The 27,959-nt window shown below is 43.5% G+C and overlaps 1 protein-coding gene across 1 annotated transcript; it reads right to left on the bottom strand.

Annotated features, from left to right (window-relative positions):
* Positions 1–505: 505 nt before the first annotated feature.
* ACAD9 (acyl-CoA dehydrogenase family member 9) lies at positions 506–20,715 on the bottom strand. The gene is made up of 18 exons (XM_027748503.2): positions 20,560–20,715; positions 18,985–19,078; positions 16,876–16,977; positions 14,249–14,355; positions 13,422–13,522; positions 11,640–11,718; positions 10,459–10,633; positions 9,779–9,852; positions 8,374–8,449; positions 7,685–7,755; positions 7,225–7,344; positions 6,344–6,472; positions 4,295–4,374; positions 3,650–3,776; positions 2,884–2,961; positions 2,009–2,137; positions 1,245–1,317; positions 506–787 (listed from the first exon to the last, which is right to left on the bottom strand). The coding sequence occupies exons 1-18, from the start codon at positions 20,680–20,682 to the stop codon at positions 687–689; spliced, it is 1,839 nt and encodes a 612-aa protein (XP_027604304.1). The 5' UTR covers positions 20,683–20,715; the 3' UTR covers positions 506–686.
* Between the last annotated feature and the right edge of the window lie 7,244 nt (positions 20,716–27,959).

Below are 27,959 nucleotides of genomic sequence, written 5' to 3'. Positions count from 1 at the left end.
GGGCAGTGACAGCAGTCTGGACAAGCAACTCAGGGAGTACAAACCCAGGGAACAACAGGCAATGTGCACCTGTCACCCCAAATATAATGGCCTTCCGAGGGAAATGTGGCCAGCAAGTACTGGCAAATGCTGTTGAAATGTGTCACTGGATAAAACCGACTCTGCAGCGACAGTTCAGAGGTGGCTGAATTCTGTCTGGAGTTAGCAAGAGGGGGCAGGTAGGGGAAAAACTGTGTCTCATAATATTAAAATTAAACCTTTTATATTTCTCATTAAAATCTACTCTCTCATGAGGCTTTTCTGACAACAATAACAGCTTGTATTTAAATAAACCCCCTATTTATTGTTTTCAAAAGCCAAAGCACAGCAAAGGAGTCAGTGTAAGGTGTACGACCAAGGTCAAGAACAGAACACGGAGAAGTTCTGATAAAATTCAAGGTAAAACACAATGAAACCACCCTTAGAGACAAGGGAAAGAGACATATACACATCTAATAAGGCAACCTGAGCTTTAAGTAAAATCTCTTTATTTATCCTCTTGATATGAAGTTGTGTTTATAAGTCTTATTTTATACAGTTACATCTGGTAAACTCATGAAATAACAGTTATTAAGGTATTAAATACTTGAGCTGCAGAAAAGTCCTCCCTGATTTACATTCCTCTGTATTTGCTGGCAGGGAGGTGGTCAGAAGGTCCTGTCCAGGGGGTGGGAGCAGATGTAGGATCTCTTCTCCAGGATTTGCTTTGCAGCTTTTTTAATGGAATCATCCAGGTTCTCATCTGCATCTGCAGAGAAACAGAAAGAAAGTCAACTAAAGTACCATAAATAGCTGTTCTACGTTTCTTTCAAAAAGCGTTGGAATACAAATGCAATGTATCTGCACCTGAGTGCCAGGAAGGAATTTAACACTCTCCTCTGAAAAAGACTGATTATTGCAGACTGAGTTTCACAGAGCCAGTGCCTGACTGGGTGGGAATTCCTAAACAGACCAAATCCCTAATTTCTATCAGTTCCTTTACAGGAGTATTTGCTAGTGATAGACTTTTTATTCCTCAGTAAAAGAATCCCAGCCGTTTGCTTTAGCTGTGGAATGAAGAGACTCTTCTCAACAGGTTCCAGCTCTGTTCCTTGTCTGAATGAAAGGCAGAGCAAAACTATTCTGTTGGTCACATCAAACCCACGTTCTTTTGACCACAGCCTGTGAAAGACATAAGAATGTAAAAATTATTTTATGGAACTTACATTTTTCTAATTGAGCCATAGCATAATTGTTCTTGAAATACGCTTCTGTGCAGAAGATATTTGTGAGAAGCACCTGGGAAAAGAGGAAAACTGCGTTGAAAACTAGGGAATGAATTTCACAAACAAAACAATGTAGTAAAAATACAGTTCTTTAAACTTCTAAAAGTCATTTTTTCCTTGATAATGGAGCCCTGCAAACCAGTCATGTACAGTCCCTTGGACCCTAGAGCTGCTGAGGGTCAAGGGCAACTCAAAATTGGCTAAAGAGTGACTGGGAATCAAAACACAACAGGGCTCACACACACACAGAGTCTCAAGGCCAAAACCAAAGGTTAGTTTGTCCTGTAGCATAACTGTTACCATGAAACTTGAAATGAGCTCCTGTATCATCACTTTACTGTCATTAAATGTATTGACACAACAGTGTTGTGATTATGTTCGTATTCAGGATTATATGGAAAGAGTTTGGGAGAACTGCAGGGCATGAGCAGGTTTAAGAGAACGTGCAAATCTGTAATTAGTTTATAAATGTCTGTGTGTGTGTTAAAGAAGTATTTTAAACACATTGATAGTGTGGAACTCAACGTTCAGGGCCCTGAGAGGCAACTGGTTACTGCACCCTGGAACCAACGGGTTTGGCAACACCCTGGGGCACCGTTGGCTTTATGGCAGAGTTTGCAGTGAATCCTTTACAAAAGCAGTGTGTGGTGCTCCAAGGAGCACAGCCAGGGAACGGGAATGGGAATGGCTGCCCCAGGACTCACCTCGTGGTCGTGGTTGCGCAGCCCGATGCTGATGGAGCGGCTGGCCCTGGAGATGGCAGCTGTCATGGCATACAGGTTAATCACGATGTCTGCCACCCTCTTCAGCACCAGCTGCTCCTCCACGATTGTCTAGAAGAGTAAAAATTATTATTAGCTTCACTTAAAGCTTTAACCAAGCGTTATATTGTTCATACTTTGTGTTTAGGTCCATATTTATTTAGCATAAGCAGGTTCTACCCTCAGTTAGAAAGTTTTCGATTAACTATTACCCTTCCTGGCTGCAGCCAAGAGCAGAACTGCTGCGTCCCAGACCACTCTGCTAAATGCCAAAAATCACTGAAATTTAGGTATTAAAGATACTGTTAAGAATATGTGCTGAGTGAAGTGCAGTGTGGCAGAACCTGGTCAGAATTGCCAGAACACATCGGATTAACTGCCACAACATGGAAAATCCAGGGTATTCCACATGCAGGCTCTCCTGATGGAACTCCAGCACTGTGCATGGATTGATTGGTTTGCTGTACAACAGGGATGAACAGCACAAAGTCACAACCTGCTGGGGCAGCTCCTCATTTGGGAACGGGAATTGGGTTCCAGTGGCTGCTCACAGCAAAGGACTTCAAACAGTTGCTGCAGCAGGATTTGGTTTACAGAAGTAGAAGAAAACAACTAATTCACTGAGATTGCCTGTGCTTTGGTTTTGGTTTCGAAAACATAAATTGTCCATTACATTGAGTACAGAATTTCAGCGTGTTTTCTCACATTCAGTGACAATGTGTGGTGTGAAGGAAGTCCTGGCTCTGGCCACACACTCCAGATGCCAGTAGGCCTTGAGGATAAACTATTCAGTAACAAACAGACAAAATAATAGTTACCTTGCCAAACCTAGTCAGCAGGCCCCTGACTGTAGTTCCAAAATAGTAAATGTTTTCTTCAAGTTTCTTGCCACTCTCCTATAAAATAAAACAGAAAATACAAGCATTTGAGTGGTTTTGTAAGGGAAAAAAGCAGTACACCCTCACCCCCTTTAAGCAGGACAATAGATTTTCTCTTGGTCTATTTTTAGCAGTCATCCAATTTGCTTCTGAAAGCCAGACAAGACACTATTCCTCCTCTATAAAACATGCATTAAAATTTGCTAGATTTTACTTCTAGTAACTTTTCAGTTTCGGCTTATACTTACAAAAACAACTAACAGAACATCCCAGGAAAAACAGACCTTATCTTTTTGCTATTAACAGTACGATCATTTTGGGTCATAAAAATGATTTACTAAGTGATTAAGCAAGTACATGTATATATAGTTCACAGGAGTTCTTACCTGAAACTGTTAAACAGGAAGAAACCCTTGTTTTGTGTCAGACCTTACTATGAAGGGCATACAAACAAACTTTAGTTTACACAAATTGCTAAAATGAATATCAGCCTGGGTTTTGTCTAAATGCAGACTGAGAGCAGCCTTCATTCTCCCTGTATCCTATAATAAAACAGCTATAACTGACTTCTCTACCCTGCAATATTTTACATTGTAAATCCACTGTTCCTGAGCACACAGTTTGTTTTGCCAGGCCAGGAGATGAGGCTGAGAGGAGCAGCAAAGGAAAGCAAAGCTGAGGAGGAGGAGCCCTGGCCCTGCCTCACCTGCAGGCTGGGATGCACCACCCCGGCGTCCCCCACCAGCCCCAGATCCACCTTCCGGCCCATCGAGTCCCGCATCTTGTTCACAAACTCCCCCAGGGCCACGCCCACGTTGCCTTTCTTGATTTCTCTGGAATGTTGGGGAGAACACAGCTGATAAGCAAATTCCAGGAGGTTCAGTCATAACCAGCTGAAACTCTAAATGCTTTAGCAGAACACCTGCAGTTTGTCTGGGAATCACCAAGTGATCCATTTTACTCTGAAGTCTGGAGAGCAATTATGGAGCCTTAAAAGTCACCAGCTCCTCCCCAACGCCCTCACAAGGAATTCCAGGGACCAGCTACTCAATATGCACAATACAGCTGTTGTACCAACACAACTGTGTTCAGATTTAACATTTGCATTATTGGTCTTGGAAGAAAGACTTTTACACCAGCTGTAATTCCAAGATAAGATGCACTAAAGGCCAAGATTCCTAAATCTATGAACCATCCAATTAAAAAGACAAAAAGAGACCCCTGTTAACTACCTTTTACAGGCAATACATTGAAAATACTGAGTTTTTCCTACAGTTTCCCCCTCTTATCTATAAAGTTATCAGATTCTGATTAAAATAATAAAAACAATGAACAATAAATAAGAACATACTTAATTTTGTCAGTTAAGATTTTGCCTGCATGTTGCATACCCGTCAGTGCAATATACAGTCGCAGGATCTCATTTGTTCCCTGTAAAAAACAGGATAGAAAGGGAAGTCAGTACCAAACACAAAGTATTTTTAGTATTTTAAAAACCCCAGATATACTGTGATCATATTTTCTATACTTTTTCTTCTCCTAAAACTGCTTTCAGTGTCTAAATAACTTGTAGTTTGCCATGGAATGTTCTAAAATGCATTTGGGCTTGTAAGATGGAAGATGATCAGCACCTGTAAGGAAAACACACCTGTGCCAGAGGCTGCCCCCAGGTGAGGTTGCCTGGAGCAGAAACAGGAGCTGGGGAGGCAGAACAACAAGCAACAAAGGCTAAACAGTCTATCAATTATTTTTATTAAAGTCTTTGCAGACAGGTTCTGCAGGCAACTATAAAGTTGATAATATTGAGTGCTTTCCAAGCACCTTCCCACTGTTCCAGTTTTACAAGATGACTCTTCCTCCACCCCTAAGTGTTTGCTGTCTTTTGCTTTACCTCAGTTTTAATTCTGATTTCATGTAGCTGTGCAGAAGTTGAGCCCCTCATTATTAAGCATACAAATGCATCATAATGAAAAAGAAACCAGACTAAATGCATTTTCAGTGAAAAAAGTTGTGCATTGTTCCAGTGAAGGAACATTTAAAAAGTTGTAGAAGAGCTCCAAATGAGCTTGATTGAAGGAATTCCAATGGTGGAATGGTTTGTTTTTTAAACAAGACTGCCTATAACTATCCAAAAGGTCTTCTCTGCTTCAACCAGTCCAGGACATGCTCCTTATGTGTGGTTTTAGATGTTCCTGCCTGGAATGTCTGCCAGACTCATGGACAGCCAGCCCTGCAGGGAGCAGGACAATGACCTGACAGGCTGGTTGGGTTTGTCCTTCCATCCCCAAACACAGGTATTTATTTGCAGGACCACCTGCCCCTCAGGTGACTGAGGTGACTGCCATGCACTGAGCTCACATGGAGAACGTGCAGGACTTGGCAGTTGAGGTCTTTGCTGTCCTGGCACCAGGAGGTAAATGATCATTCCCACACGGCCCACCAAGAGAAATCAGCCTGGCAGTCTGACTCAGATGTGCAGCTGATGATCACGGACAATCCAGCCTGGAAACAGAATAAACTTCACAGCCTTTTTTGTTTTTTAAATAAGTGCCCATCAATAAGTTAATGAAACTTCTAAACTAATCTTTTATGAGTTTCCCTACTTCACTTGTGAGAAGCACACAAGAGGAAAGGTTACTCCAGCCTAGGCACCAACAGAGCAGCTCAGCCACAAAATCCCAAAAAATCCTATTTGAGACACCTTGTACCAAATCCTATTGCTTACACTAGAACAGATGAAGCAGCAAAAAAGCTCCAAAATATGCTTGACACAAAGCACCCTCCTGAGGCTCCCGCTCAGGCAGTTGCAGTGCTCTGATTTCACTGTGAGTTCCTGTGCAGTTACAGCTATTTACTGACCAGAGACTGAGGAGTTACTCTGGTCAACCAGAAGAGTTTTAGGCTTTTATGCTAATTTAGAATCCTTTAGTCTGTTCAAAGAAACAACCACCCAAGCTGTGAATTGGGATGTTTTTTTCTGATGACAGTGTCTTTAAAGCAGCTGTGTATTTTATTAAATCATCCAGCAAAACTCCAAATATTTAAGACACTTTAAATACCCTACCAATGTGTTCATATCACTGTATATAAATATATATACACACACACATATATATATAAAAATCACCAGTTTGTTGTTTCCAGGGGCAAAGCTGGTGCCAGTTCCTGCTGTAACTCATACTTGGGGGTTAGTATATAAAAGCCATCATAGCTTATTGTACTAGAGGAAACTACTCTCCATATCTCCTAGAAGAGCAAGGTTAGTTCTGCAGTCTTACTCTGCTGCAGATTCTGCAGCTAAAGGAATGATGCCTGGTCAGCCAAGCCCTGGGTTTCTGCTCAGGCTGACAGCTGTGAGTGTGAACTGCAGTTCACAGCAGCACTGGCACTGGGTACTCGCCTCAAAGATGAGCAGTATCCTGGTGTCCCTGAGGTAACGTTCGTAGGGATAATCTTTCATATAGCCAAGGCCTCCAAGGATCTGCAGAGCTTCACTCACACAGGCCCAGGCACCTTCAGAGCTGAACACCTGCCAGGGAACAGGACTTGAACCATCAGGAAATACCAAAGAGAAATCAGCAGCAATACAGGACACGCTTCTCTGGGGGTGTATTTACATGACACTGCTGTAATATTTTCTACTGCTGTTCCACCAGTCCTGTTAACTTGCCTGAAATAGCAGCCCTGTGGGGTGTAAACTTTGGTTAAACTCAGTGCCCTTGCAATCCACAAGGAAGTCTCTACGAGGACATATTCTGGGGAGAGGGGCAGCCATACACCGGCAGAAGAGCTCCAGGTGGTTGGCTGGAGCCTTTCATGCTGCCCAGGTTCACCAGAACACAGATTTCTGCACTGACCACACTCCAAGGGACCATCGGCGGGGCTGGAAATGAGGGAGGGAGCCCTGGGCAGGGACACACCAGCACACAGGGCCTGGCTCTCCCTCAGGATTGATGCTGCAACCATGGGACAGGAGCACTTGGCCAGGCTGGCAGTGGAACTGTGACCAAGTGTCTCTGTGCTCTTGTGAGGCCTCACCAGAGGCTCAGGAGGGCCATGACATTCCCAACACGTGTCTGCAGCTTGTATTTTGTGTGGTGACAAAATCCCGAGTCTGAGGAAATTAATGGTATGTGGGCTACAGAGAGAACAGGAATGTTTATTTGTTCATCTGGCTGAGGTTTTTCTATCACTTGTCTAATGCAACCCCTGAGCCTCTGAGCACTTTGAGCACATAGACCGAAACACAGGAGTCCTTCACTGAGTCTACCTGATCCTCACCTTGACCATGGCTGCCTCCACGGAGCAGTCTGGGAAGCCTGGCCTGTCCATCATCCCTGCAGTGAGGTAAGCCATACTCTCCATTACATATGCTTTCACAGCCATAAAACAAAACTTCTCCTGTCAAACAGCAATGTGAGGAATCACACAGAAATTCAGGGGCAAAATCCCACAGTCAAGCCTCCAACTTAAAAACACAACTGCAGTTTCCACACGTTTATTATCAAACACTAATCAATAAAAAGTTCTACTGCAAAACAATCATGAACAATAAAAAAATAAATATCTTTATTCATTTATCATTCTAGACATTTAAAAGATCATCTGTGCTACATTTCCATAAATCTAAGACTTCTAGCAAATTCTTTAAAGCACTCTGCCAAGATACCCCCAACATAATCTGTGTCCTTGCACTCAGTCAATACAAGCAGAGAGGTTTAGGGGTTTCATTTTTTATTACCTGAATTAATCCAAATTGGCTGAGTCTCTTATTGAACTGTTTCCTGGTACAAGCATATTCTGATGTCATTTCTTTAAAAAAAGAAAAAGAAAAAATCCATGTCAGAACAGCAGAACTAGAACTGTGACAGGCCATGGTGCCTTTCCCCATGGTGACACCTCAGTCTACACCAGTAACCCCCACTTTGGGAAAAACACCCTCAGTGATGGTGTTGATCCAGTCTGGGACCAGCCTTTCAAAGGCTTCTAAACCTGAGCCTGAGGTGTGAGCCTGTGCTCTTAGAGAAGTAATCAATTTTGGTGCAAATCTGTTGCTATTTTGGCTAATTATTGGCAGTATTATTCCTTATTACTGTGCCTAGCTTTGAGCCAGTTATTCAAGTGGAGGTTCTGTGTGAGATTACATCTTGTGAAAGCAGTGGCATAGAGGCTTTTCTCTTAGGAAGAACATTTTACCTCAGAAAAATTCAACAGAGGCAATAACCTTCCACTGCGTGAACTGACAAAAATCTTCAGTGTAAAGCCTCTGTAAACAGGCTTTTAATAACCACTTAAGATACATATTTTAGTGCTTTAAAGATGTCATGGCTGACAATGCAGCAGTGCTGTGATCCAGACTCATGCTCCCACCCTGCATTCTCTCCCTCAGGCAGATGAGTTCCTGCACTGCAGAGCACCCAGCTCACCCACCTATCAACTTTTTAATCATTCCAGCAGATGCACTGCCCATGCTGAATCTTCCACTGTTTAGGATATTCATGGCAACCTGGGAGGAAAATGAATGGGGTTTAGGCAACATTCTCCTTAGATCACAATGGTTCCTTCTATCTTGCTTCACGCTTTAATGCTTCCCTGCATTTCATTCCTCACTGGAACACACTTCCTGGCCTGGGACACCTGCCCTCAGTGAGCCAGCACAGCATTCCAGGGGAAACACTTCAAAACCGGGCTTTTACTGTCACTCACTACATCAAATTTTATATTTGAAATAGTTTTCAGAGACTGATGATCCAGTGACCTGGAAATAATCTCTATTCAAAGTACATGAAGGTAAAATGTAGATAAAAATGTCTTTATCTGCAGCTAGATAAACAACATTCCAACTAGACAGCACTGCTCTGGTTTATAAAAAAATGAAGAAAACCACAATATTGTTTGATTATATTATTTATATTTATAAAATCCCCTGCAGCTGACCTGCAATGGATGATCTCTGCTTCAGATTCCTTCCAGCAACATACCACAGAAGGGAACAAGAATGAAAGGTGTAGAAATGAAATACAGATCAATAATGGACAAAACCAGATTTTGGAATATAGTGTTAATGTTTCTTAGCAAGAGACACATGGGTGACAGGTCAAAAGACCTAACAAAGAAGTTATTGTTCCTACATTTTAACTTGTGATAACTAGATCTCAAGAGGAAAACAAAAACCTTCTTTTAATCTTTACTACATTTAAGAAAATTATTTCATTTAACATTTAGGACTGGACTTGGCTGCTAGAGGAAGAGTAAGACACTGAGAAGGACCAGTAAGAGCAAAGGGACTGGTGGTGTCTTTATTGGTGTCCCATTTCCATGATGGCAGGAAGAGCAGCCAGTGCTCAGGCAGCTGGTCAGGCAACTCCTGTTCTTGTTTCCTTGTGCAATAATCCAACCCTGGAAAACCACCTGACAGCCAGGGGACCTTGGACAGGACCTGGGCTTTCCTGGAACCATTGCCTGTTCCACTCATTTCTCACTCTCCCTTTCCACACAGTTCACAGTTGTGGCTGTAGGAAACAGTAGGTGACACTCCCTGACTGAGCTCAGGCTGAAGAAGTCTCTCCCTTTTCTGAAGGGAACGTCACACCCCAAAAAGCAATCAAAACCCCACAAAGAGCAGCACCAGCCTCTCTAACTGCACTGGGATACACAGAGACCTGACGTTCCAGGGAACCGATTTACACAAGCACAGCAGGGAGGAGCAGTCTCTCCTCAGGACCCTTCAGTGTGGCAGTGCTCAAACTGCCCACAGGGAAACTGCAGTACAGGGGACAAAAACAGTCTCCTTCAGGCTTTTAAAAATCATCAGTAGTTACTGTCCACTGCTTACCTTAAATCCACCTCCAACTTCTCCAATTACATTTTCTACAGGCACTTTGGTGTTTTCAAAATGTACTTCGCAGGCTGAAACACAAAATTAGCAGCTGTTCAAGTATGACACAAAAATATTTAAAAAACATTCAGGAACATAAGTCAGTATTTGTCACAAGAAATGAAGGTTTCCTAATGCATTGTTTATGACAGAATTATACATGCTTTGCCAGAGAAGTGAGAATTTGGGAAAAGGCTGTTGACATCAATGACTGATGTAAAACATTAAAAATGTAATTACTGTACATTGTGTAAACAGAGAACTACAGTTGTGTCTTTATTTTGTCTCAGTTCTAAGGAACTGATTCAGGAATCAAGTCCAGGAGACAGATGGTGAAAAGCTGTAATCATTAATAAGCTTAAGAAGAACTGATGAAGTCTTCCAGATTAAAGTTTTTGGCTACTGAATCTCCTGAGTGATTTCTGTCACTGCCCAGTGAGGAAACCTGCACAATATGGATTTCTTATTTCAGATCCTGCATTAGGAAGGGCTCATAGGAAAAGCCAGGTAAAGAAACATGAAACTTACACTGTTATATGGAATAGATACTGATCTGCCTCTGAATTCAGGTCAACTAAACTAAATAAACCATTAAAATATTAAACTCATTTCCGTTAGCAACTGTAAGTGATTCTTACTATTGGAGCCTCGAATGCCCAACTTATCCTCAGGCTTCCCATGGGTGACTCCCCCAAAATCCCGCTCCACGATGAAAGCAGTGATTTTGTCTTTCTTCTGCCCATCTTTATCCACAACCTCTGTCCTGGCAAACACTGTGAAAATACTTGCAAGGCCACCGTTGGATATCCAAACCTGTTTTAAGAGAGGAAAGAAGTGTAAGAAATACATTTGTTCTGGTTTTGTGAGCACTATTCTGAAGGGTTTCGTAACAGACCGGGCAGAGAACAGAGTGGTGAAAAATTGCTGCTTCTTCCCTTAAATTCTAACGAGTGTCTGCTACTAGTTTTGCCTCTTGTGCACATGTTTCCAAGGAGAGCTGACCACAGGTGGTAAAAGTTTAGAGCAGCTATAAACCCAGGTTTAATATCAGTATGAACTGAATTAAAATCCACGGTGCATTTCCCCAAAGCTTGGATGCCCTGCTGCTTGCAGCATGTGAGGGAGACGAGGGAAGGCAGACTGCAGAAATCCTGTGCCCAAAAATCTAACTCTGATGAGAAATTCTCTGATCAGGCCACATTTCTGTACAGCCTCTCCTACAGGGTGGGTCTCTTCACATCACAAACACATCAACAACTACAGATCAAGTCTGCAATGTATCCCATGCTGCTGAAGCCAGTACATCTCTACATTTCTTATTTTCTTATGCTGTATTTTACCATTTTTTCTTTTAGCAGAACTGTTCCAAGCAGCCCCATTTCCAATTAAATGTCAAGTTTTCTTTTACGAACACCTACAAAATCTGGTCTGAAGAATGAAGAGAGAGGAAAACATGAGTTTAGGTTTGTTTGTGCCTATGCTGTCACAGAGGGGGCTAATTAACTAACTAACTAACCAACAACTCTGAAGCTGAACCCACAAGCTGGTGATAGAGAAGGAACTTAGGAGTGGGTTTCTACTTTCCTACCAAGAATTTAGTGCAGTTATTCCCTAACAGTGCTTTTCTAGTCTCTTTGGCCCTAAACCAACCCAGGGTGTCTTTTTGACACGGTCAGTCTTCACCAGCTTGGACACCTCCCAGTTCAAGGCAGCTGCCACACCAGCTTCTTCCTTAGCCAGACTGATGGCAAAGCTGCACTGACATTTGCTGTGCACTTGGAACAAAAGCCTGTCCTATTTCCAGCCTGGCACTGGGTACCTTGGAGCCATTTAACAGGAAGTATTTCCCATCTTCACTGAGGGTTGCTCTGGTCTGGATGGATGCAGCATCACTCCCACTGAAAAACAAACAAGTTATTAATGTTTAAAGAAATAAACACGTTTTTAAAAACAAAACTCCCCTCTTCACATCCTTCAACAAGGAGAGTTTACAGGTCTGTTAAATAGCAGTATATAAATATTAGTTTTTAACTAACAATGAAGCTTACCGATTCAACAGCTCCAAAAGTTACCTGAGGGGACATTCCTGCTCGTTACCATGTATGTTATCACGCTTAGGACCTGACCAGAGTGTTCACAATGCCACATAAGCAGCTTTTTTTGAGCTGCATGTCGAGCTATGTGAACACACAGTGAAACTGTCATCCTAAAACACACCAAGTTTAACAAGTCTAAGTCGTTCCTCAAAAATTCACACCCTGGTTTTATATCTCATGTGAAAAAAGGCTCAACAGACATGAAAAATAAATGTGTGACAGTCTCTATCAAAGAGCACTTGGGCACACCAAATACCTTCTACAGGAGCAAAATCAGCAAGCAAATTACAACAATGCAATCAGAAGTTTACACTCTGTGATTAAGTTCACCCTCCCTCTTGCATCACCACCTTACTCCATAACTCAGTCAGCTCAGTCTCCCCCTTGAAAGAGGTTTCCTCCTCCACAAATCACAATGCCACAAGGCTCACTTGGGGTGTTCAGCTGCGGACAAGGGTGAAGTTCTCAGAACAGCCAGAGCTCAGTTGGTATTTTAATAGGATTAGATGGCTAAAGTTCAGTTCTAAAGATGATTGGTCTGTGCACTAGAACTGAGATCTCTAAGAAGACTGAAGCTAAAGACCAGAAATCTTTTTAAAGAACACTGGGGTAGGAAAGATGTCAGAAGAATTCCAGAACATGGCTGGCCCTTGTTTTTCTCCTGTGTGTTACTTATGAGTCCCTTCAGTGGATTGCTTGGTTAAAATATCTGCGCTAGTTTAACTTTCACCTGCAAGTGGGACAGCTTTTAGAGGGTCACAGCCCAGCTCAGGACCCTTGAATAAAACCATCCCTGAGGTCTGGGAGCAACAAGAAAATCAGCAATTAATCAAACACTGACTGGAGGTCAATTGAGCAGACAGCAGCTCAGGAAAGTTTCAGGCTGCAGTTTGCATGGACAGGCAAGATTCAACTTCAGACACTCAGCTGGTCTCAGTCCTTCCACCAGTTTCCTTTACAGGCTCCCTGTGCGCTTTCCACAAACTGTCCCTCTTCTGCACTAATACATTTGCAACATTAGTGACAGTCAGTGAGTAACTGTAACAAATACCTTATCTTTGAAAAGCTGCTGATACAAAGATCCCTCTTCTGAACTCTAAGTAACACCCAAAATTCTTCCCATTATTTTTTGTATCTCCTTGAATACAGGTTTTTGTAACTTTGAACAAGAACTGAAAGCATCCTAGAACAGTCACAGCACATTACTTCTGACATAGCATGAAGTATCCTTTCAATTCATATTTAGTAATGCCAGAAATGAAGGAAATGAAATCCTGGGATGGGAACAACAACAGTTAGGGGTTTCATGGAAACTGCCACGAGTAGCACGTTGGGGAAGGAGTAATTAAATGGTCTGAAGTGTACCTTTAAAAACTAAAAATAAAAACCTGATTTGTACACTGAAGCAACAGGCCCCCAATAATAAAGACTTAATGTATTAACGAAGATGACAACCATGACCCCCTCTGGGTGCTGTGTGGAGGTCGGTGGACCCCAGGCAGTACCTGCCGGGCTCGGTGAGGCAGAAGGCTGCGATGTGCTCCCCTGAGGCCAGCCTGGGCAGGTACTTGGCCTTCTGCTCCTCAGTGCCAGCAATGAGGATTCCCTGCACAAAGAATCAGCACAAAACTGCTCAGCATCAGCCTGTGGAAAAAGACACGAAGCTGACCAGCTTCACCAAGTTCAGAAAGCTTTACTTGCACATTTTATGGATAACAAGGGACAGTTTAAGAAACAACAGACTTCATAACTTATCAGACACTAAAGTATTTTAAATTAGCATTGTCTGCTCAATTCCATGAGGAATTTTTTCATGAACTTACTTCTCTTTCAAGCTTCAGACACCATCCACCCACCAGTAAAAGGCTGTATTATACAGCAAACAAAAATTCACATGCTTGCTCTTGGGTGAGTTTTCTTCTCTAAGCTCCCCAGCCTGCAGTCTCATCCAGCTAGACAAAGTTTCACCCTTCTGAACTCTCTGCATGGCTGATACTGGTCTCCATAATGTTACCCTCTGTGATACTTTATTTACTTCAATATTTATTCTAGCTACATTCATCCAGTTTGCTCAATTAAAAAAACCTTGGATATTTAGAGCATTTTTTCTACGAATTCTTAGCTCTGTGTTTCCTGAACTCATCATTTTCTTGTGTACTTCTTGTTCAGTCTTTCTGCTGCATGAGAGCCACTGGCAGAGGGTGCTGGGGACACCAACAACCAATGCTCCACCTGATTGATGCTTCACTGGTGATTCTGATTTGTTGTACCCACACTGCACATTTTCCATGACAGTTGTGCAGAACTCCTGGACCTAAAAGAGCAGCATTACCTTCAGCCCAATAGCCTGATGTGCTGCCAGAGTGACTGCAATGGATCCATCCAGGGAAGTGATCTCTCCCAGCCGGGCGTACATGGTGTTTGACAGGCCCAGGCCACCTGCAACAAGAAGAACAGTTTATTTGAAGGAGATATAACTTGCCCCTTCCCCCCAAAAAATCCCTTCCAAGTACAGAAACATTAGGAATGTAACACTGTTAACTGGAGAGAAACAAAACTGGATAGTTTGTTCCCAAGTAGACTTCCAAACTGGTACTAGACAAGGGTAAAATCTAACACTTCAAAAATGTCTTTAATAAAAAAATGTGAATATACCAAGAAACAAACCTGACACCAGCACATGCTTCCTGGAGGAAGCAGGATAAATCAAAGCTGTACGTTTATGAGTCCAATGTTCAGCAATTTTACGCTGTCAGGACCAGAAGTCCTGCTTGCTGTCATTTAAGATAATTTTATATATTACCGGTGAATAAAAAATTTAATCTAATCAAGATAATAATCTTTTGTCCAGGGTAACAATTTTCTACGTGGGACAGTGGTGTAAGTCAGGGTAACACGTTCCTTACTCCTGCAGATGTCTCGACAGCCCTGCTGGTGTGTGTACGCTGAATAAACGCAGCAACAGTCCCCGATACCATTAACTCACATCACTGCCTCATACACCCTTCCCCTCACACAGACTAAGAACACCCATTTATGGATTAACTCTCACACTCCCCCTGTACTCTGTACTCTGACTTCTTTTCCTCTTTCCAAGCAGTGCTGGGCTCAGGATTCAGCCTGGAGAATCCTGATGATGTGCACAGCAGTAACTCCAGTGATGCCCTTGTTAGAGCTGATATTCCATGATCCACAGGAGCTTCGTTTTCCCCATTAAATTTCTGTACTTCAGTGCTTCTGGCAAAGAGGTCACTTTTACAAACCATGATGAAAAACACTGTGCAGTGCACAAAGCCCTGATCGCTTTGACTGAAAGGTTTTAAAATATGACAATGCCAGCACCAAAAATAAATCATGTTTAACCTACAAAAAATGGGGAACAACCTCATCAGAAGTATATAATTTATGGTGCAGACTAGAGGAGCTTGTTTAAGCTGCTTTCCACATTCTGGTTTGATCCAGCATCTAAGTTTACAACACCACAAGCCGTTGATTTTCCACAAGTGTGCTGAGTGGGTTGCAAATTTGCAAACTGGAAGCTGAGAGAATATTATTTCATAAGCATCAAAACAACAAGAACATGTTATTAAATTAAAGTATGACTTCAAAGTTAAATACATTGCCTTTGAGAGTCTTTAAAAAAATAGAGTGGGAAACGTATTTTTAGTTAATCAATAGTAAGTTACACTTCCAGTGTCATGGTGGTTCCTAATGCTCTGCTTTGAGCTCTGTCCTTTGTTCCCTGCCTCCAACACCTCCTTTCTATGGACAGGAACCTCCTGCCTTCTTCCAACATATTTCTTAACTCCTAAACACCTCTCTCTTCCCACCTGGGTTAAGGTGCTCTGTCCAGATCCTTCTCCTCCCAAGACACCATCCTGAAGAGCAAACCTTGAAAGAGCTGGCAAGCCTCTTCTCTACCTCACCCTCACCCCACCCTGCCTAGTTCTGAACACACATGAAAAACAGTTAATAACATTTTTTATGCATTTCAAAAGCATTAATCAACAATCAGTTAACCGGAGACCACACCATGTTACAGCATATGCCACTTGTCTGATATACTTTAATGAATTTGTATATAGACTTAAACTGAAACCAGTGCAGCACAGCAACACTAGTTATACTGCCTAACATGATAACAAAATGCTACAAAAAACAACAGTATTACTTTAGCAACAAGTAAATGCTGAAGAATGTCTCCAGCTTTACACAGAATTATTGTAAACACTGAAAAAAATATTTTGTTTCATGCCATTCTGTTCAAAAATGAGGTATTTTCCCCAGTGAAACTGTCTTTCTCTGAGCTTTCTCCTCAACATCCCTTTGCAATATTCTCATTTCTTTATACATTTCAATGCCAATTTTTAACTTATGAGTAAAAACAGGATCAAAATTTTCTTGAAAACTCCTTTGCAAGTGTAAGGGTTAGTCCAGTGAGGAATTAATGTCTATGATGCCAATTGGCAGCACAATGCCCTTTAGGACATGAACTGTTCAGTATTGCACAGGAAGGATTTTATCCAAAAGCCATCCTTTCAGTAAACAGACATTATACTTTTACACTTCCAAGTGCTCCAGCACATTCCTACCTGCCAGTGACAGCTTTGATAGGTCACTATGAGACACTGCACTTTGGACCCAGCACAAGTTTAAGAACCATCAGCAAGAACAAGTCTCCCAGAATGTCAAGTTTCTCTACTGCATCCAAAAAAACAATCAAAAAGGGAAATGCTATGCCAAGAGGAATTTACACCAGCTAAAATTAGTCATGGCACCCAAGGGAAGGGCACACAGAGCTCCTCACACAGCCACCAGGCATTCCTGTATTAACCAGAGAGAAAGCCCCAGCTCCTAATTCAGCCAAGACCACACATGGAACAGCACAGACACATTTTGCAATGCACCACTAAATACAGACTAACTCCTGGGTTATTCCTTTTGTGACCATGGACTCACCATATTCCTCTGGGATCTGCATGCCAAAGAGACCCAAGTCCTTCAGCCCTTTCAAAGTTTCAGGTGGGATTTTTGCATCTTGATCGATCTTCTTTGAGTCCACTGCAAATACAGAAGGTTTTACCATTTCAAACTGTGCTTCTTAGTGACACAAACCTGTGAGACTGCCCAGGTCTCTGTCAGGGCATGCCCTGAGCCAGCAGCACAGGGATCTCAGACCTGTCATCAGCCTGAGAGCCCACACCTGAAGAATTGAGCCAACTCCCCACATCCTCCCTGCTGGAATTCTTCTCCAATCTTCTGAAGGAACTTCAGAGAAGACACAGTGCTCATGACAAATGGAGACAGACTTCTCATCCCCGGCTCCACCAGAATTCCTCCTTCTAGCTTCAACCTGATCTTACCAACTGTCCTGTTTGCCCTCATAACATATGCAGGAAAAGGACTTGGAAGTGGGAAAAATCTGGGGTTTATTTCATTTTCTCAAATATTTCTATACGTACAGGTTGTATGTGTGCATGTCAGCATATTCCAAGACTGGAATAAGCAAAAGATTCCCAGGATTTTCTACCTGAACAATGGCTAAGTCATGAGGGAAAAAAAATGAGTTAACTACAAAATCTTGTTCTTAGAAGTTTTTCCAGTTCCTGGGGAATTAAAAGAGCTGTTCTGTACTGTTGCAGTGAAAATAAACAGGAATCATGTTAAGCAGCTCAGGAAGGCTGTAAGCTGCAGCAGAGGGAACACAGCCACCTTTCCAAAAATTACACAAGAAGTAACTCTGCAAAAGCAATGGAGCTTCCTAAAGAAACCTCACATTCACCCCAGTGAAAGGGTGCTGGAACTTCTGTGTGAACATAGCAGGGGGAGGCAACCAGACATTCTGATCTTCTTCTGACAGAAGTTATTCAGAAAGAAAACTCTTCAAACAACATTTTTTGCTCCCCATGCTAATTTTTTAGCTCCATTGCACCAGATCCTTATCTGTGGAGTGTCCTCAGCTGTCCCAGGGAGAGAGTGAGTTGTGGTGTCAGGACATTGTCAGGTTTCCAGTGACTCTGCTGAGATGAGTTTCCTTTCCCAGTGCCAGTCCCACCAAGTTTCTGTTTAGGGCTGCCCTACTGACCCATTTTAACCACACCCCTAAGTTACCCTGAATAACTAAACAGAAGTAGTTGGGAATTCAAAGATGAGCAATTTCTACCTGCAGTTAAGACTCCATAGTTTGGCATTTTTATTCCTCCCTTAAACAGCAGGTTTTTTACTCCATAAATTAATTTCCCCAACAGAGCAAAGAAATAAAAAGTGTAATTTGAATAAATTCCTTATTTCCTGTCAGTAAGCAGCAATACAATTTTACAGTTAAAATGACCTGTACCTCACAAATTGTGATCTGTGACAATCACTAGCTTCTCCAAACTCCTGCAGTGTTTGGAAACCCAGACCTGGCATCTTTGTCAGTGGGAAGTCTGAGACAATACTGTTTAACTGCCTCAGTATTTGCTGTCTGTAAAAACCAATTTTGTACAGCTGTTCTGGAATTGGCTTATCCATTGCAGCACTAATGGAAGGAACACCCTGCAGCCCTATCTAGAATGCACAGGGCTAATAAGACTTTTCCTAAATAGAATCATTAGTCTAATGCTGAAAAAACACAAATACCTTTGATTTTTCCCAATGAGTCATCATTTATTATTATCTCTTCTGAATTTTGCTACAACCAGTCTTAGCAGAGTAAGACATTTAAAAGTTTCAGGAAAAAAAAAATCACAATATATGAAGCGGTAAAAAGTACAGTTCTACTGAGCTAAAACCAGTTTCAAATCCTACCTCTATCCCAGAGGTATATCCCTCTACCTATGCCTCTATCTTTTACTTCCTGGGGTTTTTTTTCTGGTTTGGAGATTTATGTCTTCTAGTCAGCATCCCAATACTCCACAAAAAAAATCATCAATGGACATGCTGTAGAACCAGCAGCACTACGTGACTAGTAATAAATGCATAAAATGACTTATGTATTTACAGTGTAACAATAATTATTCAACTGCTCCAGTTAAATTATTTTGAACTCAGTAAATCACTTGCATGAATAAAAAACTAATAATATACCTTCTTCATTGAAAAATTTTTCGACAGGTCCAACAAACTGGTTGATCTCTGCCAGTTCTTCATTGGTGATTTCTGGATAAGGGAAAACTTCTTTCTAAAATAAGAGACAATTATTTTAGATTTTTTTAATACATGAATCACACAATTCATATAAAAATTCAAGAACATATGCCTCTCAAATTCTAGATGAAAAGCTGTGAAAATTAAGAATTGGGGAAAATATTCTGAGCCAGGAACAGCCTTATCTGATAAGGCCCAGAGGGCTCAACTTTAATACATACAAAACCACCTGAAAAACAGGAACATTAGGGGGAAATAAAGAGATTTTTAAGAACTGTGAGAACAGCAAACCGTAAACCCTGGATTAACAAATTCTGGTTGATACAGTGTTCTGTCTGAAATTTGTCTGGTGGCATCTCAAGACACAACAAGAATTCCAACCTTTCCTATAAAAAATGTAGGCAGAAGTTTACATGAAGTCTTGATCCTTCAAGTAAAAAGAAAGCATAAACTGCCATAGTTTTGTGGAATGCCCAGGGTACACACACCTGTGTTTCCAAAGGGAATTTCCTAAGCTTGCAAGAACGGGCAACTGTGGTTTAAGGCAGCTCTTCAGGTGCTGGTTGTTGGGAACATTTAGAACTCCACGGTGCATTTTGTGTGCACAGGTGCCAACAGGTCACTGCAGTTAACCCAGCTCCAGTGGGGGGGCAAGGGAAACCCTGAGAGCAAACAGGCCTGGGCTGCACTGGGGAGCAGTGCAGGAAAGGCAGGTCCTGCCTGACCAACCTGATCTCCCTCTACAACAAGGTGAGCAGCTCAGGGGGTGAGGGAAAGGCTTTGGATGTGAACCTGGATGCAGGAAAGCCTTTGACACCCCCAGCATTCTCCTGGAGACGCTGGCTGCTCATGGCCTGGATGGGACACTGCTCACTGGGCTCACAACTGGCTGCTGGCCCAGGGAGAGGTGGGCAATGGAGCTCCATCCAGCTGGGAATGGGCACCAGTGGTGGGCAATGGAGCTCCATCCAGCTGGGAATGGGCACCAGGGGGTTACACAGGGGTCAGTGCTGGGGTCAGTTTTGTTTAATGTCTTTATCAATAACCTTGACAAGGGGATCGAGGGCACCCTTGGTCAGTCTGCAGGTGACACCAAGGTGGGCAGGAGTGCTGATGTGCTGGAGGGCAGGAAGGCTCTGCAGAGGGATCTGGACAGGCTGAGGTTCATGGACCTCGTCTGAGGTTCAACAAGGCCAAGAGCCAGGTCCTGCCCCTGGATCACAACAAGTCCTGCAGTGCTACAGACTGGGGGCAGAGGGGCTGGGAAGCAGGAAAAGGCCCTGGGGGTGCTGGTGACAGCGGCTGGACGTGATCCCAGGTGAGCTCAGGGGGGCAAGAGGCCAATGGCCCCCGGGCTGTGGCAGCAGGGCCGGGGCACTGCCCGTCCCCAGCGCTGCCGGTCGGTGAAGGGGCACCGCCACCCCGAGCCCCGCCGTGTCCGCCCGGCCCCCGCCCGGCCCCCGCCCGGCCCCCGCCCGGCCCCCGCCCGGCCCCCGCCCGGCCCGGCGGTCCCACCTTGCTGAGGGTGCCCAGGAAGAGCTCCTTGGCGAAGGCGGCCCTGGGCGCGGCCGTGCGCAGGTGGCGGGCGGCGGGACCGGCCCGGGCGGCGCGAAGGGTCCGCAGCAGCAGCGCGGCCATGGCGGGCTCGGCGCTCCCTCACGGCGCGGCCGTGACGGCACCGCTGCGCGCCGGGGCCGCCCTCAGCCCTCCTTCCTTCAGCCCGCCCTCAGCCCTCCTTCCCTCAGCCCGCCCTCAGCCCTCCTTCCCTCAGCCCGCCCGGGGCCTGGCCGGGCCGCCGCCGCTTTGGGCAGAATTGCCGCAGGAGCGGGAACGGAGCCGCCCAGGGGTCCGCCCGCCCCACTTGCCACGGCCCTGCCCAGTCACCCAGCAGCAGCTACAGACGATGAACCGGATAATGTAATAATAATGATAAAATAATAATGAACAATATTTTTTGACACGCATAGGATGTCTTAGAATCGCCTTCCTGAACCCGAAGCATCGGTGTAGGGCGGGGTGGGAACAAGCTAACCTGCTGCAGGCGGGGGAGCACCGGGTGGATGTGCTGAACACACTGAGCTGATGGAACGGCCACAAAAGCTCCATCAAAGCCTAATTTCTCCTAATGCGAGTGTCTGGCTCGGGAGGAGGAGGATGGCAGCACCGACAGCCCTCACCCGAGCGGCCCCGCTCGCTCAGTGTCCCACAGCGGCCAAGACAAACCCCCAGGACGGTGCCTTGCGGCGAACGCTGCCCTGCACCGAGGATACTTGGATTTGTACTTCTCCTTTGCTCCCCCCTGCCATGCCTTTGGCAGCAGGTTTTGTCTTTTTTACAAACCCAAGTGCCACAGCCATGTGAAATTACTGAGCTTGTCACCCGACACTGAAATCTGCTTCAGAAACACTCACCGCTCCCCTCCTGACAGAGGGCACCGCTCAGCTCTGCTGCATCACCACCCACCGTGCTGCTCTCATCTGCTCACCCACACAGAAGGGCCTTCTGAATCATTTGTTTGAAATATTTAAGTGTTTTAAAGGCTGCCTTTAGTCTCTTGAAGCTGCCCTCAGTTTGCTTTGGTCTGTGAGGAACTGCTCAACGCTCAAATGGCATTTACCAGAAGGGCAAGTACTAAAGGTAAACACAGGCCTAATGAGCTCATTTATCTTGCTTAGTTTACTTGTGACTTGTAAAATGTAAATCCTTTAATCCTGTAATCCAAATCAGTTGCCTTTTTGGTTGCCTCTCAGGGCCTGTATTGCAACTGGGGAACAGGAAGGACTGAGGGTGAGGCAGCTTTGCTCCCTGCTGGGTTTTTGTGTCTGTGTATCTGTCTTCCCACCGCGGGACCCTCAGTCCTGAGCACTGCAGGCGTGTCAGGGTGTGCCAGAGCCCTGCACAGGTGGGCAGGTGCTGAGCCAGAGGGGTCACACACGTGTGTGACACGGAGCCAGAGGGGTCACACAGGTGTGTTACACCAAGCCAGAGGGGTCACACAGGTGTGTAACACTGAGCCAGAGGGGTCACACAGAGTAATCACACACGTGTGTAACACTGAGCCAGAGGGGTCACACAGAGTAATCACACACGTGTGTAACACCGAGCCAGAGGGGTCACACAGAGTAATCACACACGTGTGTAACACCGAGCCAGAGGGGTCACACAGAATAATCACACACGTGTGTAACACTGAGCCAGAGGTGTCACACAGAGTAATCACACACGTGTGTAACACCGAGCCAGAGGTGTCACACAGAGTAATCATACACGTGTGTAACACCGAGCCAGAGGGGTCACACAGAATAATCACACACGTGTGTAACACTGAGCCAGAGGGGTCACACAGAATAATCACACATGTGTGTAACACTGAGTCAGAGGGGTCACACAGAATAATCACACATGTGTGTAACACTGAGCCAGAGGGATCATACGGGTGTGTAAAACCGAGCCAGAGGTACCACACACGTGTGTCACACTGCACCTCTGGGAGCAGGTGAGACATGGTACTGGTTTGATGGGGAGTCAGCCAGTGTTGAGTCCAAACCTCTGTGGAACTGTGAGGGAACAAAGCATCTCAGCCAGAAGGGTTTTTCTTTTCACAGACTCCTTGATCCCATGAATTGTAACTATTAACTGGGACAAGATGAAACTGCTGAGTGCTTGTTTTGTGACGGCCTCTTGAAGGGTAATTTTTGACAATCTGTGCCAACTCCCTGTCTCTGTACGAAACATGAGTGCCTTATTTGTGAGAGAAGAGCCAGCCCCCTTGGCCTGCCCTTTGATGAGGGCAATAGATGGGAAAGGCTCCCTGCAGGACCCTGCTTCTCCATAAGATTCCAATATTGGCACAGTTGTGTGGTTACAGGAATACCCCAAGCTTTTCATCTCCACATGTTCACTTCTGGTTAAGTAATGTTGTCCTACTTCTAGTTTTGAAGGGTGGAAAAGCAGAAGGTGATATCTAGTCCTATCAGAAAAGAAAGGAATGGGGAGCACTGAGCTGACTCCAGCATTGTGCAATCTGTGGGGTGCACTGATAACATGCCACTGCTCTTGAGGTGCTGGTATCTGTAGGTGGTTGATGGCATGGACAGTAAGGGCAAAAGCCTGCTCAGGCTCATGACACACGGGGTTAACTGAGCAGAGGCCTCCCCACAGGATGTCACTGAGGGGACCCTGTCTGGCACTGCGGTGAAATGGTGGAGTGCTGAAGACAAGGGATGCCCCACCAGTGCCACATCTCAGTTCTGGACAGACAACACTGTCCTGGGGGTCAGGAGAAGAGGTGTGGGTTCCACAACTCCTCCCAGACTGAATATGCTAAGGATGAAAGGGCCAAAGCTGAGGCCACCTTTACTGAGACAAGTCTAACTGGTTCTGGTTTGTACAAAGGGGGTGATCTGGCAACTTTGAAAGAAAGGATAAACAGAGCACAGTAAAAGGCTGCTTGAAGAAAATCATCCAGTGAAAACAAGGCTAGGCAGTTGGGAAACAGGGAAAAGATGCCTCATCAGGAAGTTCAAAAGAACTGAAGCAGCAGCCAGCACACTCCACCCCGTGTGTTCATTCAGTGAGCATGAGAATGGGATTGTGAGCATATCCTAAACAAACGCCTGGGTGTTTTCCAATCCCAGTGGATGATATCATACCCATATATGAAACCACAAGCAGACCATCACTTGCACAGAGAGAATACTTTATGTTCCTGCACTGACACAAATGGTGCCACACCACATATTTTGTCCCATCCATGCAGCAATTCCCAGTGTTGTGTGTGAGCAGAGTTGGAAGCACACTCCTGGCAGCTGCAGCTCTCTGCAAGTGTCTGTAACACCGAATCCCACCACCGTGACCTGTAATGTCTTCAAGCTGCACTGCACAGAACCGCACAGTCTGCTAAAATTAAAAAAAGTACTTTTCCCCTTCTGCTTCAGCAACATTTCCAGTCTTTTTCTTTCCCCACTTTTATTTACAGCTCATCTCTGCTGTCTCTGACACTCAGCTATTCATCCACATGGTCACATCACTCCAGCTTCCCTTCCTGGGCCAGTGAATCCCTCAGCCATTACAGCTCTTCAGAACTCACACTTTGTGATCAACATGACTCCCACAGTGTTTATTTCAGTTTATTCCACACAAAGTGCTTCCTTGAGAAGGAATTAATACAAGGGAGACAGAGATCAGTAAATGAGGATCATACAATCACCCTTCAGTTTTCCTTTTTACTCTTCCATATTTTTCCAGCAGCTGCTTAAAAACTGGTATTCAATAATATAATCACCTGGTAACATTTAGCTCCTTGAAACACGGATGTTTTACTTACTGAAAAAGTGCCACTGTAGGTCTAAATTACTGTATAAAAATATTCACCATCTTTGCTGCAATTGCAGGAAAACACACACAGCTCCTCCTCTGTCTATGCAATCGTTCGCTCCTTTTCAACAGACAGATGGTATGAAAGTTTTGCACTTGACATTCATAGTTGCCTTTCCCACAGGCATGTGATGATGTGCTCATTGCATCACCCCCGTCTCCGAATATTTAAAAAACCCCTGCCTCACAAATGAAATCCTGGGAAAGGTGAGAGCAGGAACTGGTATTTCCACTCTTGCTCCTGGTTACATGCTGTGGAAGCAAAGTGATGTGTTTGAAACACACATATTAACACTGTCACTGTAGGAATACGTTTGTCCAAGCTGCTGTGCATCCAGAATGACTGTACTGTGGCTGTCTTAAAAACCACCTGAAAAAGAAACAAATACAGATTGTCAGTGAAAGAAATTCCTCACAACATGAGGTGGCACTTCTAGGCAAATTGTCCATTAGCTCTGTCATGTTAGATTAAAGGAAGCATTAAATTATCTCATATTTTACGCATTTTAAAGTAATTTGAAATTATAAATTTATAAATGTGATTTTTTTTTCTTCACAGCCAAATAAGCTTTAATTTTTCAAGCAAGAAAAAAAAAGGACAAGCATTGTATTAAAATCAAGTACAATTTTTGCTCTGTGAAGGCAGAGAACCTAAACTCTCAGTCCAGGAAAGCAGCTGTTGCTGTGGGATTCCACAGGGGCACATTTGCAGATAAAGAGCAGCAGAGCAGCCTGGGCAGTGCTGGGTTTATGTCACACAAGTGACAGTGATAAGTGAGAGAACAAGGGGGGCTATAAAAAGACCTTGCAGTAACTGCATAAAGCACCTCTTGGCATTATTAATGAATGCAGAAGGGAGATGGGTCGAGAACCTCTTGGCCAAAATAAATTTTATTACACTAATACTGGGGAGAAGGAAGAAGCTCAGTGAGCTAAGGAACATTTTATTAATAATGCTTTAGTTCAATAATTTGCTTCACCCCAGATGAGGCATCTGTTTTCCCCCTTTTCATATATGGGAAGAGAAACAGATGACTCAAAATGCAAGTGTTTTTCTTCCAACTTTTTCTTTAAATTATTTCAAATCCACACAGTTAGGGGAATTGTTTAAGATAAGTCCCCTGTGATTCACTGCTAATATACAGATCTTTTTTGCATGAAGCTATGCTGGCAGTTTGCAAGTATGTTAGCAGGGTCATGAAATATTGCAATAGCTCAGAAAGCTCACAGTAATAGAAAAAAAAATTAGAAAGAGTAGAAACAAAGTTTCCTCCACCTTTAGGTATAAAATACACATGCAAACTATTCTGAAAATTTACAGACTGGTATAGCAGAGGGGTTATCACACAATCAAAGACATCTTTAAAAACTGCTGAAACGCTGTGGAAATTCAGGGCTATAAACACCGGGGATGCTTAAAAGCCTAATTAGGACACTCAGCACGTATTTCTCACTGGGCTGAAAAATTGCTGCTCTTCCAAACTCACGTGTGGAAGGACAACAGAGGTATCTCAAACTTGGCAGGGCTGTGTTCAAAGGCGCTTCTGGAGCCTGGTGTAAGGGCTGAGGCAGCAGCAGAGACATGGGACTACCAGAAAGATGGCAAGAACAATATATAGGATGAGTCACTAAATAAAAATGTTCTTCTCTGCTGCTGGAGTGGATATAAAGGAATATTAGCCAGTAAAAGGAAAAAATCATCATCCAAGAGCATATGGTGAGCTGATGGAGGAGGAAGATGCTCATGGGGGATCCCGGGATCCTGCACAAAGGGAAGGCTGCCCGTGCTCAGTCCAGCTGGATCCAAAGGTGAGGAAGCTCCTGTCAGATTGTTTCCTCACTAGAAAAAATCCTAATGTCAGTGATTAAATGAATTGATTCCAGCCTTGGATACCACTGCTGAATCACAGACCACCTGAGCCATCCTTGCCTTTGCCATTTCCCTGGACATTTCCCAAAGCCCATTCCCTTGTCAAACCCTCAGGAATGTATTGTTTCGTAGCAGAAATGAGCAGCTGTAGAGAAAAAGCATTTTCCACTTTGCAGGCACAACATTTCAATAGTGTTCGAATGAATTTCCCCCATTCATCTTATTAAAGGCAGAGTAGTTTTTTCTTTGCTCATTACAAAGACCTGTGCCTAAATCTGAAGAAATAAATGAAAGCTCAAGTTGTGTGTGTCATTTCCCAGCAGAGCTGATAAATTGTGTGCTTGGTTTGAGCTGGCTGTGTCTCATGAACCATGATGCTCATTTCACATCTCAGCAACTGCAAAAACACTAAAGAAAGGGGATTTTTTTTTTTTAATCCTAAAATTATGCTTTTATATACATGGTAAAAATAATAAATCTAATAATTTGAAAAAAGTGATGGCTTCAAGCTAACATCACCCACACAACTTTCATTTAAATTTTGTTTAGCTGAGGAAGTACTCCAAGCAGAGATCTTGATTTAAGCATCTCCTGACTTTCATGATCAGCCTCATCCTGCAGTAGATGTAGTTCTGTAGAGTAATACAGGATTTGGCTTTGATTCTTCAAATAAGAGGAAACAAAAAGAAATTCTACTAAAAAATACACCTAAAATAAAGCATTTGTGTGTTTTAGGTATTTCTGTCAGGTTAGCTGTGCTATGTTCTCTTCCAGGAATTTTATGTCAACAAAATATAGCAGCAAAAATCAGTAAGAGGGTCGTAAGTAGGGTAAAAATCCAGAAAGATTCCTTTGGGAAAAGGTGTATTTAATGCAGCTGTAATACCAATCGAGATTTATTGAGGCATGTTACTCTAAGTACATTGTTCATCTTATGCAAACACATCTGTCAGTACATAAATATGCTGAAATATGATTTAACCACCCAATCCTAACAGCACCATAATTCTGATACCTTTTGACAGTTGTTTCAATGACTGCAGGAAAAAACCCAGAAGTTGGATCAATGTTTCAAGCTCCATCTAAAATGCTGCAATACCCTACAAAATATTCAAAAGTAATTGGGGCTCCCATATCTCACCTCTGCACAGGGTGTAGCTGATGAATAAGACATTGCACAAGTAATATGTATAGTTCAAAGAAATATATGGTAAAATGTTACTACACCTGTTTTGGTGAAACTTTGAATGAAAATCAACCATTAAGGCCAACTGGAAAAAACAGTTTGGTGTCAACAAAAACCTGAAGAGAGATACAGATAAAACATAGGAAGTTTTTTAGTTGTTTTTCCTGCCATTTTAATGTTGCATTTCTTTATCCCAACCAAAATAATACAGAAAATACCTGGCAAGGAACCTCCTCTTAAAAAGTTGCTATTTAGAAGAGCTTGAAGTTGTTTATGGCATGACAACTCATCCATGCAATCAGTGTGTTTCTGATACTGCATGCACACAAACACCTAAAATGCACAAACACTGAGTTCAGGAGAACTTCTCAAACATTAGACTTCTGACCTGGAAAAGGTGTGATTTTCAGTTACAACTTATGACAGAGAACCCTGACCTTACCTTGATCAGGGTAAGATACTGAAGGCAATAAAACTTCTTAA

Source organism: Pipra filicauda, unplaced genomic scaffold (genome assembly GCF_003945595.2).
Source record: "Pipra filicauda isolate LSUMZ 115617 unplaced genomic scaffold, ASM394559v2 scaffold360_size730234_pilon, whole genome shotgun sequence".
In the NCBI taxonomy this organism is placed as follows: Eukaryota; Metazoa; Chordata; class Aves; order Passeriformes; family Pipridae; genus Pipra; species Pipra filicauda.
The sequence above is the reverse complement of the archived record's forward strand: the minus strand, read 5'-3'. Positions and strand labels throughout refer to the sequence as shown.